The 15,296-nt window shown below is 28.7% G+C and overlaps 2 protein-coding genes across 2 annotated transcripts; both read right to left on the bottom strand.

The window, feature by feature from the left end:
* Positions 1 to 1,461: 1,461 nt before the first annotated feature.
* On the bottom strand, positions 1,462 to 4,592 carry LOC130808192 (peroxidase 72-like). The gene is made up of 4 exons (XM_057673662.1): positions 4,259 to 4,592; positions 3,428 to 3,619; positions 3,178 to 3,343; positions 1,462 to 2,073 (listed from the first exon to the last, which is right to left on the bottom strand). Exons 1-4 carry the CDS (start codon positions 4,496 to 4,498, stop codon positions 1,655 to 1,657), a joined length of 1,017 nt encoding a protein of 338 aa, XP_057529645.1. The 5' UTR covers positions 4,499 to 4,592; the 3' UTR covers positions 1,462 to 1,654.
* Positions 4,593 to 11,388: 6,796 nt separating this feature from the next.
* Positions 11,389 to 13,636, bottom strand: LOC130808148 (peroxidase 72-like). Its single transcript, XM_057673610.1, has 4 exons — positions 13,356 to 13,636; positions 12,823 to 13,014; positions 12,346 to 12,511; positions 11,389 to 11,972 (listed from the first exon to the last, which is right to left on the bottom strand). The coding sequence occupies exons 1-4, from the start codon at positions 13,581 to 13,583 to the stop codon at positions 11,557 to 11,559; spliced, it is 1,002 nt and encodes a 333-aa protein (XP_057529593.1). The 5' UTR covers positions 13,584 to 13,636; the 3' UTR covers positions 11,389 to 11,556.
* Between the last annotated feature and the right edge of the window lie 1,660 nt (positions 13,637 to 15,296).

The raw sequence follows: 15,296 nt of genomic DNA, 5'->3' as shown, positions 1-15,296 counted from the left end.
AGTCCAGCCTAATGTAACACAGAAGATCTAGCTAGGTTCTAAAGAAATTGATTAAAGTATGGCAAAGTATATTGGATGACTTCCCATCTGGATACAACTAAGCTAGGCAGGATACAACTTACTTTGTTTAGAATGGCCTAATGGGTGGCAAAGTATATGCCTCACTGGATGACTTCACTTCATATTTCCATGAATAACACTTAATTACCAAACACTCTTTTAGTTAAGAATTTGATTAAAGTGTGTTTAAGCTACTTTTATTGATCATATTCTTATAAATTAAGGATAATTAGTGCCACTTGTTATTTGCCCCAAACACAAATATAAATGGGAAGGGATTCAATGTCTTTGCTTTCGAATATTGTTACATGTTTGTGATTCGTCCTTTTGGGTCATCTTTCTTGGTTCTTATGATAGTACTTCTATAAAGGAGAAAAAACAGTCAATAGACTACTCTATTTAAGCAAGGCACATTTTTTAGGTTCTACTTTATTAGTCTTTAATTAATTTAATAATAATTATTACTCATAGATGATACTCCTTAAGTAGTCCTTACTATATGTCATTAGATGATTATTAGTGTATTGGATTAATATATGTTACTAATAATGCCAAATCCAATTTTTAATATTTATATTAGTATTTTTGCTTTCATGTATGTTAGTTAACATCTCTCTAATATTATATATAAGATTGTACATGAGTTATTTTTCAATACTTTTCTTCAGAACCCTTTTCTAATTGGGAAGGAATACCATTTGTTTCAAACCCATAAATTTTTATGGAGGAATGAAATTTTATTAGTTGATCGAAAACCGTCTGCTATGATACCAAGATAAATTTGTCATTGAGCTTGTACACAATAGGAACCACACAAGAACAGAGTTGTTTGCACACAAAAATCAATTGGTAATAGATGCCCGTTAAATTTATATTTTAATCAACTTCTCTCTAATTTTTCGGTGTACAATTATATATTGATTATTTTTCCAACAAAAAAAAAAAACTAAAAAAGGAATTTTGATTTAATATATTTGAACCTCAATGTTAGGACTTGGAATATTGAAAACCTTAACTAAGAGAAAGCAGAATGTTAGAAACTTAAGAGGTATTGCTCTTTTTATTACCCACGTCCCACAATGTAAATGGAGGTATGTACATACTATGGATATTTATTGCAAATGTTGGAGAAAAATAAAAGACCCTAGGTAAGTGTATCTCGCTAGGTAGGTCGTAGCCTCGTAGGATACATAATTTACACTCTTTTGTCCAATTTGTGAAGAGAAAATTGTTTTTCCTTTTTTTAAAAAAAATATGGATATTTTGTAACTAATATAGAGTAAAAATAAATTTTGTAGATGAAATTAAATAAAAATTAAATAGTATAGATGAGATTAAAAAAAAGTGTTATTGTCAAAAAGTCAAAATAAAATAAAATATAAAAATAAAAAAACAGAAAAATAATGCTAAATAAGAGAGATATAAGTGGATACAAATTAAATGTAAATACAAATGTAAGTAGTAAGTATTAACTAACACTTCAATTAAAATTATAACCAAAACATTAAATTCGATACAACAAATAAAAATTAAAATGTTCAAATTTAGTGAAAAGATAAAAATTAGGAAAAAGAATGATATTTAATTTTCAAACTTAATAATAAGAGTTGATCCTTCTGCAGTTCTGCCTAATCTGACCCTGAGTCCCAGTCAATGGAGAGATATTACCCATCTTAACCATGGAATTGGCAAAATGATCAAAGAAAAGCTGCATATTCTCAGCATATTTCTTAACAAGTGTCATTGATGCTTGATTCTTGGTTAGCAAAATTTGATCAGAACTCAACAATCCCTTGTAAGACAAGATGTTTTTATAGTAAAGATTATCAAAAGTAATAGGGTTTGCGTAGTCTAAGAAGAATAAGTTATCATCACCACCCATCTGAGGACACTGCTGGCGCAACCGCTTAGCATATGTTTGGTCAAGTGTAGAATCAGGTTGCCCATTTCCATTCTCATTATATAGTCTTTGCCTGAAGCTTACACACCTTGCATCACCTATTGTGTGAGCACCTGCACCATGCGCAGAAAAAATACACCATAAACTTGAAAATTCTGTCTGTTTACCTTTTTTTTCTTGAAACTTTAACGCCTAAAAACAATTCATATATATATATGGCTCTGAGATTTAGTGGGCCATATGCAGTCAAACACCTTCCACGTACTCAAATCACTCACCATATATTTTACCTTGCTATTCCATATAATCTTTATTAAAGCTAGGTCCATTTTTAATAGTTGGGATAATTTATTCCATATCGACAAATTAAAAATAATGTGCATACTTTATAAGTTAGTGGATCCCTTCTTTCCATTGCCATATGGTTTAAGGATGACATACTTAATAATTAGCTTTATAAGTATGTACACTTCATATTTCTCCATACTATACTAATATTCATAATAAGTCCAACTCAATTTAACATTAACCAATTAACCTAAGAATTCCAACAATTTTCTTTTTAGTCCATACTATATGTATATTTCTATTTTTTTCAAACTCATTATTGATTAGTATAATCGTTTGTTGTTTGAAAGCAATGAATTTGAAATTGGCTCAATTCCAAGTTCATTTAACCAAAGGTAAAATAAGAAATCGTGAAATTTACTCTACTGTTCAAATTGCTTTTGCTCTCTTAAGATTTTCATTCGCAATTTTTAGTGTTGCTAAACATGGGATTTTAAACTTGAAATCTAAGAATCTAAAATAAAATACTAAGAGTATTCTTAACGGTGAGTTTTTTTTTGATGTTTTTTTACATCACTTGTAAAAAATAGGGGAAAGAAAATGATGAAAATTTCTTCCTTTGTTTGTTATTAAGAAAAACTTACGAACTTGTTTGTTTGAATGAAGTGGAGGAAAGAGAAATAAAAAAAATAAAATTGTATTATTTTTAAAGTTCATTAACAAGAATGCTAATTCCCCAACACAGCCAAATGACATGTGTCATGTGCTTGTTTAGTACGAGAAAATAATTAAGTAAAAAATTGAATATATATATAAGGCCCTCGGAAAATTGTGTCGTGTTGTATAGACAACTTTAATTTGTACATGTGAATAGACCGCCAAACTTAGAAAGAAAATTATATAAAAAAAAAAGGTGTATGGATACAAACCTGAGAGCGCAACAAGGTCAACAAGGTCAAGTCCTTTACTATTAAACCTAGAAAGAATAGTCTGAAATGTGTTGTTAGGAGCTGGAATGTCGTTGTTAGACCCACTTATACTTGCTCCTGTAGAATCTCTCCTACCCAAGGGTACTTCCCAGTCAGGTCCACCAGCCTGCAACATTCAGCAATCATTGGCTGCATTCCTATTTATGCATAGAACAACATCTAAATCAAGACTATATAATGTAATACTCACAATGACAGTTGAATCTCTGGCAGCTAAAGCCAAGATATCAGAACAAGAAACTGTACGTGGGCATGCTTTCTCCACAGCAACCTTTATCTCATCAATCACTTCATACCCTCTTGCTGATTTAAAGTTTGGGATCGACCCTTTCTCTGATACTATGTTTCCACTGCTATCAAGTAGCAACGAGGCATCACATCCCTGCACATTGTTTATCATATAATTTCAGAGTATATAACCTATCTTAGGATTTCGACTATTCATTAAAGCTTTTGATTGAGTTGGTTCTTTACATTGTATTAGAAGACAATATGATAATAAGGTTACAGGTTTGAATCTCAACCACCCTCAAATTCAAGTAAGATATACTGCATCAGTTATGTGCTAGAAGGTTCTGTGCTTCATCCCTATTTCTAATCTAGCTATTTCAAGTGCTCTCGTGTGAGGAGGTGTATTATGTTAAAATTATATAGCATATTCTAGGACCTCGACCATCAACTCAAGCATTTAGTTGAGTTGGTTCCTTTTTATGGTATCAATAGTCAACGTGACAAAAAGGTCACGGTTCAAATCTCAACCATTATCCCTCAAATTCAAGTAGGATATACCGCATCAGATATGAGAAAGGTCTATATTACATGATTGCATCCCCAATTCTAGAGGGTCTATGTTGCATCTCCAATTCTAGTCTAAAGGTCTCGTGTGAAGAGGCATGTTAAAGTATATAACGTATCTTGATGCTTCGACCATCAACTTAAGCTTTTGAACACTTGCTTGTTAAGAACTACGTTGAAGTAAAATATGGATCCAAATTAATAGAATGAGCAACTATAATTGTACCTGAACAAAGCAGTCATGGAAATGGAGCCTAAGCAAAGAAGCAGCCATTCTCGTCTCCCTGGCAACCGCTTTAGCAACAACAGACCTGACTATCTGCTGCACTTGTGGACAGGAGTAGTCGTAGAACTGCGGGGACAGATCATAATTGCGGTATCCCGTACTATAATGAGACCAGCACAATGGAGTTGTAAGTGCTAAAAGAGTAACAACAATTAAGCAGCTCATGATTGACTTAGCCATGTTGTTTATATTCTTTTGGGTTTCAATTTGGAGAAATTAAAGTACTTTTTGCTTTGTGTAGTAATTAATTAAAACGCTTGATTTTGAATGATTTGGAGATAGATGGTCATCTAGGGTATTTATAGGTGTATTATTTTTACGAAGTCAGAGAAATAAAATTAAGCAAACAGGGAAGATGGAGTAGGTCAACAAGCTTAACTTCTTAAGCTTCCAACTGCTAAATACTTATTACATGGATGAAATGGTCTTGTAATATTATACTCGATTCCTCCTATTCACCTTAGGTGTTCATTTATTTTTGGATATTATTCATCTAGCATTTTTAAATTGTATTTTATTATTAATCTATAAGTTAAAACATAGTCATGTAAGTTTTTATTTTAATCGTTCTAATGTAAAATTAATTAATATCAAGATTTTTTATAATTTTTAATTATACATAATTAGATTGATTAAGGAATGAATAAGTGCATTGTAGAGTGAGTAATATTTTATAATCTCAATATCATTAACTGGCTCCCACTTATGGTGAGTTTGAGAGGAGTTAGGTGTACGTAACATTACCCTTGTTAATTAATAATAAAACGAACAAAGTAATTGTATCCTATTAACCCTTAGTTTGCTAAATAATATTATGTACAACTTCACATAAATATGAAGTGCACACGATCTAATAAGTCATTTTACTATAGTTCATTACAAATTGAAATCGAAGAACTATAACGGTCTGTTTGGATGTTGTTACTAAACGATAGTAATGAGAATAATTTCTAGTGTTCATGAACTGTAATATGTTGTTCCCATTACAATAAAACTTTGATTATAAAAAATTCTTTTATTCAAAATTTTAATTACTACCTGATACCACATTTTCCAATAGGAATAAATTGAAGTGAATTTTGTGAAGAAAATGAAATAATTGAAGAAGAATAAGTATGATCATTTAACTTGTCAAGATATTTTCCTACCAAAATTACACTAATTTTTCACTACCAGTTCCATCATTTAATACCTACTACCAAATTGATCGTTAATATTTAGGTCCCATCGAACATAAAAGACCAGTGTAACATAATTCGCCAACTAATTCGCCATTTGAATTTGTGATTCGTTCAGGTTTGCCCAAAAATAGTCCAAAATCGATCATAGTCCGCTTCCTCCGATTTGTGATTTACGAGGAAATTAGCGAATGATGTGACATTGTAAAAAGACATATGAAAGGGTCTTGTAATATAAACAAGTACCAAGTCGTAGGAAGAAAACAAGATTTTGACTTGGCTACTCCAGCCTGAGGCTTGAGAATCAGGATATTTTTGTTTACTCGTTATTAGTTCAGGGTAAGTAGGATTGCTGTCCCTGTTATATATATATATATATATATAATCCCTAGAGGTTTATTAACAATTATTACTTTTATGGAAAATATATAGTTATGGTTGGAAACAGGCATAGATAATCATCAATTTAGTCTGAACTCAAAAAGATTCGCGTAAAAGTATTAATGTTGGCTACTGTTCAAATCAGAAACGTGAATAAATGGGCAAATAGGATTTGAGTATGCAATTTGAAGCCATTTTTATTTAGTGTTTGACGATGAATTAAGCCTTACATATATTATTATTATCAACTCTAATCTTTATATACATTTTCAAGATAGGGGGATTATATAATTTTTTATTTAGTCTTTTAAAAGTATTTCCTCCGGTTGGATCATATTAGTTTTGTTGTCTAATTTATTCTTTTAATTCTTAATATATGTAGCTGGATACAGTTAAAAATTATAAAAAAAATAATATTGTGAAAATAAAATATATTAAGATGAATCAAACCAAATAATTTAACCCTCTTTTTTCTTAAACATTATGAAAAACAAATCAATTTTGGTTGATGAATAACAGCTACAATGTAATTGTAACTGTGGGAAAATAGGAAGTAGAATAAAATAAAGATATTATTTCAGAATATTATGTTTAAGGAAGTTAAGATGTTTTTTAATATTTAGGATATTGAGGTTATTTTATTTCCTATTATTTTGTTTAGGTTAATATTTTGTTTCCTTATTTTAGTCTTAGTCTCTTGTATAAATAAAAATGTTCTTCTCATTGATAATTTAATACAATCTAAGTATTCAAAACTCCAAACACAAATTTCTACATTATTATTTTCGCATTATAATTTTCTATATTTACAACTAATTTCACCCAAATGTAGTAATATGAAACTTGTCTATATATGACTTATTTTTTAAAGGTTATATTCTCCGGTAATTTGAAATATAATTAAATTGAAAGATAAAATCAATATGATTAGATTGTGAGAACAAAAATAATGCACAAAATTAATTTGAATTGCCAAAAACTTCTAGACGTAAATTAAGTTAGAGAAAAATAATCCTACGTATGTCATGTAGGACAAACATTTATTACAGCTTGTTGCACGAGTAAATGCCCGATAAACGTGTTTTATGGCATTTATCTTGCATGTTGGCCTAATTCTTCACGCTTTTAAATAAATGGAATATAATAATACTAGTATAAAAGCTCGTAAAATAATCAATTAACGTTATCATAATAATTCTTTGTCATTTTCAAAAAAAATTTTTATTATTGTATAATCTTTTGTTTCTTGATGAAATATTTTTAAAATTTTAAATTTAATGAAGAAACTTTATTAATTAGCAAATACTTAAAAAAAAACAAATTAAACAAACATATATTCTAAGAAATTTTGATTGTAAATCATATATAGTTTTTAAATTCAAAAATATAATATTTCAAGAAAATTTAAAAGAAATATGTAATTGTGATATACTACTTACTCTTATTAAGGAATAATTAAGTTAATGTTAACTTTGGTAAGAATTATTCCATAAGGCAAATCACTATGAGAATGTTATGTGAAATTTACAATTTTTTTATTAGATAGCGTATCATCGTAAAATATGATTTTATTTTTAACTTTGTATATATTACCTTAGGGATCTTTTCATATATGTAATTATATTGTTACCTAAAGTAAGATATTATTTTTTGTTCAATTAGTTGTAGTATTATATAAGAGTACTAGATAGATTCTCGTGCCAAGCACGGTTTATGAATTATTTAAATATAAAATTAGTAATCTTATATGTGTAATTAACTTATTATATGACTCTTAACTTCTTAAGTATATTGAAATTATAAATTGATTTATTTTAAAAACTATAAAAGTATTACTATTAAATTGAGATTCATATTATTAATATATTACTATATAAAACATAATCATAAAATAATGCACTAAATAAGGAGTATAGTTTATAAGTAATTACATAAAATAATAGAAAATTTCTATACATAAAAATTAATATAAAAATAATTTAAATGTTTAATGTCTTTGTAAAACCTTAAAATATATTTTAAGCCTAAAGAACATATTTTATACTATAATAATTAATATATAACTTAACTTAAGTATTTATGTATTATAAACTTGTCAAACATAGGTGATTAAATTATCATTTGAAATTTATTTCACCGATATCTTATCCTAATTATTAATTATTATTTGCTTAAATAATTAATATGTTATTTGATAATTAGCCAATGCAATTAAAAGATATTACATATTTTACATGATTGTATATGCCAAAAAGTTAGTAATAAATAAGGTAAAGTTTTAAAATCGTTTGTAATTAATCAATTAAACAAATCTAATCAAAAAGATATTACATGATTTGCTAAAAAAATATTTTCCAAATAAGAAAACGAAAAGAGCGAGAAATTTTTTATTATAAAGTCAACATGTGTCCTAATCATCTCTTCATATATTGTATCATTTTTTAACATACTTACCAAATTAATGATATTGATTAACATTTTAGTCACATTATTCTACAGATTTCACAATATTATTCAAAAATTTACACTGATCTATAAATTTAGGGATAATATTATTCTACAGCTATTAAACAAATTTGAAAAATAATTTTGCTATATTAAAATATTATTTTCTTTTATTTTGGAAATAATATAGGAAACATATTGAAAAATAATAAAGTTATCCAAATCTTATTCTGCACCTTAAATAAATTCTAGTATATTAGGAAATGATTATCAATAAATAATCAGTTGTCACCTCAGCATAATTGAGCGGGAAAATATTAAATAAGAGTCTAACACATGTGTCAGTTTCGTTTTTTCATTAGTAGTCTTTATAAATTATAGATTATAGATAAGCATATTGGTTGAAGAGGACAGTGAGAAAATTACTCTTAATACTTCATTAGCGTAGAAGTAAAAGTCCTACTAACTTCATCTAAATGCAAGAGACAATAAATGGTAAATAAAAAGTAGTAAAGACAAATAGTTTGTTGAAATAATTAACACCTCCAGACAATTTTTCTCGCTCGACCATTCAGTGATATCAAGAGAATGATATCGTAATAGAAGAAAGGCTTTAATGTGTCAAATAGAACTTAGAGAGTAATTTTTGTATGTTATATGCACTTGGCAAGATTCATTACAACAAATTTAACTTTTTGTGATATTAGATTTAGTGTAATAATTATTGGTTTTTATTTTACATTTCACTATAAAGTAATTTAACGACATTTTATTTGGTCTTTAGTAGTATATACGATTGTTACTATTCTCTATAGTGGTATTTAATTATGAGAAATATCACTATATCCTATGTCGAAAAAAGCTTTAGTGTGATTTTTATTATGTTGCTAAAGAGTCTAATAAATGTCACTAAATCCTCTATATATATTACTAGAAATTTAAAATAGCAACATCTAAATAAAATATCGTTAAAATATATTCCAATAAAGACAAATTTTGTTGAATATGAAAGCGTAAATTAACTACCATTACAAAACAATACATTACATTCATTGGTGGACGCAGCATTAAATATGCAACCCCATCCAAAAACAAAAACTTCACAACTTAATTAGTAAGTCTCTGGATTGGAACCCACAACCTCTTGCAAGCATATGTAATTCGTTTGCTTTTTCCGCTTAGATAAATGCTATAGTGGTTAAATTTGGTAAAATTATTTAAATTGGTTTAAACTTTTTTTATAATGTAATTTGTTTTTAAATGATTTAATTTGTGTATGATTTTTTTTTTTGTTTAAATTATGAATGATTATTCATTTTTATTTTAATCAATGAAATTATGAACCAATGTTGATTATTGATCAATGAAATCAAATATCATCATTTGATTATAAATTTAATTTAATGATAAAAATATTAATCAAATTTATTTTATGTTTTCAATTTAATTTTTACCTTGTGCTCGAACGAGCTCCTTGGCTGCTCGAACGACCATTTTTGAATACTTTATTTGATTTTAGCACTTAGACCATTTATCTAATGTTCCACTATTTTGTAGTATTATGAATTTTATAACATATTCTAAATGTTCTAATAATTCCGTATTTAGAGTGTTTTAGGATAATTTTCTTTAACACAAAATCTAATTTAAAAATCTCATTTTATGCATCTATACCAAAGTTCTTATGGTTGGAATTGATAGCTAGCACTACAAACTTAATAAATGATAGTGTCTTAATGATATTCATTTGAATTTGAATCATTAAAGATCTTTCATCGTTAGAAGATGAAATACACATAAAATAATTAACACGGATCGGATCGGAGTCATCTCTACAAATATATATTTTATTCGTTTCATATTAGTTGTAACATTATGAAAAATGACACTATTTATTCATCACTCTTAATTTGTAATTAGTTTTTTATCTATAAGTTAAAATATAGTCAAACAACATCTTGTTTAATTCGTCTCATTACAAAGATTATAAATATCAAATTTTTATAATTATTTATTATATATAATTAGAAATATTAAATATTAAATTAATACATTAGACTACGTAAAAAATTAAACTCTCTCAATTTACTTGCAACGGAGGAAGTATAACACATTATAAGGGTTGTGTATATGTATTATGATAACCAACACACCATTATGAATATATAGTATCTTTAAAGTATTGAAAAATGTGTTTATAAAGTAAATAGCATCGGAATGTAATACCCAAAAAATAAGCTAAGTGACTTGAGTCCTTAATTGCAATTTCAAACCTCGACAATATGTTGATAGAATCAGAAGTTGCATGAAATTCTCATTGAGAAGAATTGAGATAAGGAGTAGCATAATCTTTTACTAGGGTAAAAAATTTTATATGCTGCATTTTAAGTCAATTTTTAAAAATTCTGATACAATACTTTTTAATTTATTGTAACCTTGAAATAGGTATATTGGTTTTTTCAATATACGTATTTTTTAAGATAACAAAAATATTTTATTTTTATTTATTTTTTCAAAAAATTAAAGATGAGAAAAAAATTATAAAAGTCCTTGAGTCCTTGACCTGTTGAGTTAACCAAAGCCTGACACAATTCGGCTCAAAACTGACCCGATCCAAAAACAACACAACTTGAAACTCACTCAATCGAAATTGACTCGAATTGAATTGACCCGACTAACAGTTTTAACAAGTCTAATTAGAGTATAAGTGGTATAATTTTCATGAATTCTATAGGCTACTAAAAAAAAATTCCAAATAAAAAGAACATTGTAAAATTTCCACATGGATAATATGGAAAGATCAAAAGAAAACGAAGAGAGTAATATGAAACATTAAATGTATTTAGAAACCATAATTTCATTTGAAAATTTATTGGCTCAACTTTAAATGTGGCAAATCAAAAAGTGTAAATTTAGATTTTAGCCAATTTGACCTTTACTTTTAAAAGTGATTAAATTAAGAATTTAAGATGACTATCCAAATTTATCATCATTAAATTTTTTAATTATAATTTTTTAATTAAAATCTATAGTTTAAAATGAATTACTTGTTAAAAGAAAACAATATTGAATAAAAATAGATTATTATTTCATCCAGAAAAACTGATACAATTTTTTTAAACAAGCAACAAACACACCCTCTTTCAACCCAAAAAAACACAAAATAAATTACATCAATTTTCAACAAATTAAAGCAACCAAACAGAGAAAAGAAAACACAGAGAATAACCAATCTTAGTAAGAATTAATCCTCCTGCAGTTCTGCCTAATTTCACCCCTGTTCCCTGTCAATGGAGAAATATTACCCATCTTAACCACAGACTTAGAAAAATGATCAAAGAAAAGCTCCATATTATCAGCATATTGCTTAACTAATTGCATTGCTGCAGGATTCTTTGTCCACAAAATCTGGTCAGAGTTTAATAATCCCTTGTTAACCAATATGTTTCTGTAGTAGCTGTTATCGAATTGAAATGGGGATACATAGTCCAGGAAGAACAGGTTCTGGTCACCACCAGATGGCGGGCACTGGCTACGCAACTGCGAGGCGTATAAGCTGTCGAGTGTCATGTCAGGTTGCCCATTTCCGTTCTGGTTGTACAGTCTTTGCCTAAAACTTACACACCTTGCATTGCCTATTGTGTGAGCACCTACACAAATACATATTGTATCGTTAATTGCTAAAATATATAACACAAAGTATTTGTTAGACTTTGTAAGCTTATGAAAACGTTTGGTAAATTTACGTATTGACTATTGGATGTTTTATTAGAAGAAAAGTGGTGTCAACAAGCCAAAAGCAAACAAAAAAGTTAACTGAAGTAGCTTTTTTATTTTGGCTCAAAGTCAGCTGAAAAGCTGGCTTAAAATCCATTTACCAAACACTTTTTTGGCTGTTTGACCAACCAACAAGTCAAATGCCAACCAAAAAGACAATGTAAAAGCCAACTACCAAACACTCCCTAAGCTTTTGATTGAGTTGGTTTCAGTATGTAGATGAATGATTGAAATTGAATGATTTACCTGAGAGGGCGACAAGGTCAACAAGGTCGAGGCCTTGGCGTTTAAATTTAGTAAGAATAGTGTTAAAAGTCTGATTAGGAGCTGGAATGTCATTGTTTGATCCACTTAAACTTGCTCCTCTTGAATCCCTTCTTCCTAAGGGCACTTCCCAGTAAGGTCCACCAGCCTGAAGTGTAATCACGTAGTTGGTGATTAAGTAAGTCTTCTATACATCATTGTTAACTTTCAGGTGTATATGCAAAAATTAAGTAGCATAATGTGTAGTGTTGGGATGGTTATCCCTTATCGATGAATTAAAGATAGTGTGCACACTTTATAAGTCATTAGAGTCCTTTTTTCCATTGTCATATGGTTCTGGGATTGTATACCTTTGGCTTATGAAGTGTGTGCACTTTGTTTTTCCGATTATACGCTGACATTGACAATAATTCCAGCCTAATTTTACATAATGAGTAATGGAAACAAGCTAATGCTTACAATAACTACAGAGTCTCGAGCAGTAATGGCAAGGATATCAGCACAAGAGACAGTGTGAGGACATGCTTGCTCCACTGCAGCCTTGATCTCATCGATAACCTCGAACCCTCGAACTGAGTTCTTGTTAGGCTTAGACCCCTTCTCTGAAACTATGCTTCCGCTACTGTCTAGCAATAATGATGCATCACATCCCTACAATATATTTATACAATAATTTTGATCAGTTATGAACGCCTAAATCTTAATTTGGATTAATGAGTGTCAAGGAATCAACACAACCAACAGTTCAAGCTGATTGTTGATGCCTTGTGATATGTTATATAATCTAACATGCCCTCACTCCCATAGGGCATTGAATATTTCGCTTTAAATGGGGGTAGTTGGGATTGGAACTCGTAACCTTTTATCACGTTAGATCTGATACCATTTCAAGGAACCAATTCAACCAAAAATTTAAGTTAATAGTTAATACCCCATAATATGTTATATAATTTAACATAATGAGCCATTTTCCTTATAACGTTAAGAGATACCTTTACAAAGCAATCATGGAAATGAAGTCGAAGCAAAGAAGCAGCCATTCTACGATCCCTGGCAACGGCCTGAGCAACAACAGACTTGACTATGTTGTGTAGTTGTGGGCAAGAGTGGTCGTAGAACTGAGGGTAAAGATACCCACCTTGTGCTTTGTGAGAAAAGCATTGAGGAGCAATCACTAAGACTGAAAGAACAATTAAGTAGCTTATGATTAACTTAGCCATGATTGTTGTGGTTTAATGTAGCTTATTTCTATGTTGTAGTGGTTTTGAGTTGTGGTTTGCTGAAATGTGTTTAAAGGGTATTTATAGGAGAGGTCAAACAAAAAGATAACAGGTTAGCATGAGCAATAGATGGAGTTGGTCAACCAAATATTCTTCTCCAGCTGCTCAAATTATTAGGAGTGTATCCATCTAGGATGGTAACAATGAAAATTTGGTGTTTTCTAAGAAAAAGATAACAAATGAGAAGAGAGAATGTATTGAATAGATAAAATTAAAAAACAGTTTAAATATACATATGTTAAGACTAATAAAAGTGGTGGGTTATTTTCTAAATATAGGAAGGATGCGAAATAAGAGGGAAAATCGAAATAATGCTAAATGAAAGAGACGAAGATAGATGTCATAAAAGAAAGTGTAATAGAATACTACTCTCTACGTCAAATGTCTTATTTGAAACTGCGGTATTATTCATCAATCACTTTTAATTTGTATTTTATTCTTAATTCATATGTTAAAAACATAGTTAAATAAGATTTTGTTTGATTTGTCTCAACATAAGATTTATTAATATATATTTTTTATACTTTTTAATTGTATATGCACAATTAAATCTATTAAGTATTAAATTAGTACATCAACAAAAGTGTAAAAAACAATTAAAACATTTAAAATAAAGGGTGGCAGTAGTAAGTTTATAGTGAAATTATTACATATTGTTAGCGTTAACATAAATTTTATCTTGACTTTCTGCTATTTACATGATGGTCTAACAACTCCTTATTGTATTTGTTGTGAACCTTATCCCTAAAGGTGGATATTTGGTAAAATATAAAAAAAATAATAAATTATACTGGAGAGTTAAAATATATAAATAATTATAAAATTAAAAAAATCAAAATAAAAAGTAATACAACATAAGACGGACCCACGTATATATCTTAGAAGAAAGTCTAACAGGATACTAGTAACTTACTAGTGAAATTGTTAAAACATTACTAGCTTAACATAAATTATTGGGGGAAAGTAAGATCTTGACTTTCCGCTCTTACATTATGGCTTGTATTTGTAGTAAACCTAATCCCTACACGTTGTTTACACTCGTGAGTATTTGTATCCATACATTTTGTCATGTTAGAGTTTGATGTAATGCATTTGGTATTGGTTGAAGTAGTTTAAAAAATCGAAATATAATGATTAGTGTCCTTTCTTCTTACAAAATCAAAGACTAAGTAAGAACATGCTATTGAAGACTCCGTTAATTATGTACGAACAAACTATGAGTCCAAAGGCAGGTCAAGAAAGGGTTTTAATAATGAGAATATTAACTCTTTCGAAAAAAAACAAGTAACGCGTAAATCCTGTCAAACCAAGACCGATTAATATCCTAACGAAACAGATTCGAACTTCTCCTAGAAGAGTTTCTAATGCGAAACCTAATTCATAGGATATATATGAATAATTCAAAAGATAAATGAAAATCTATTCTTTTCCACGTTTTACGTTGAGTTTTATATTTTCTTTTGATTAATAAATGTGAAAGAAAAAGAAAGAAATAACTTGGTTATTCAAATAAGTCGTATGTTCTTTAGTTTTATAGGAATACATTATAACTAACATTTAAATTTGAAATCTTATCTATTTGAATAGCGAGTGAGAATAAGTGGGGAGAAATTGGGAAATGACGCCCTACAATGGAGAGATTTGGAACAATAC

This window comes from Amaranthus tricolor, chromosome 3 (assembly GCF_026212465.1).
Source record: "Amaranthus tricolor cultivar Red isolate AtriRed21 chromosome 3, ASM2621246v1, whole genome shotgun sequence".
In the NCBI taxonomy this organism is placed as follows: Eukaryota; Viridiplantae; Streptophyta; class Magnoliopsida; order Caryophyllales; family Amaranthaceae; genus Amaranthus; species Amaranthus tricolor.
This window is presented reverse-complemented; position numbering and strand designations above follow the sequence as displayed.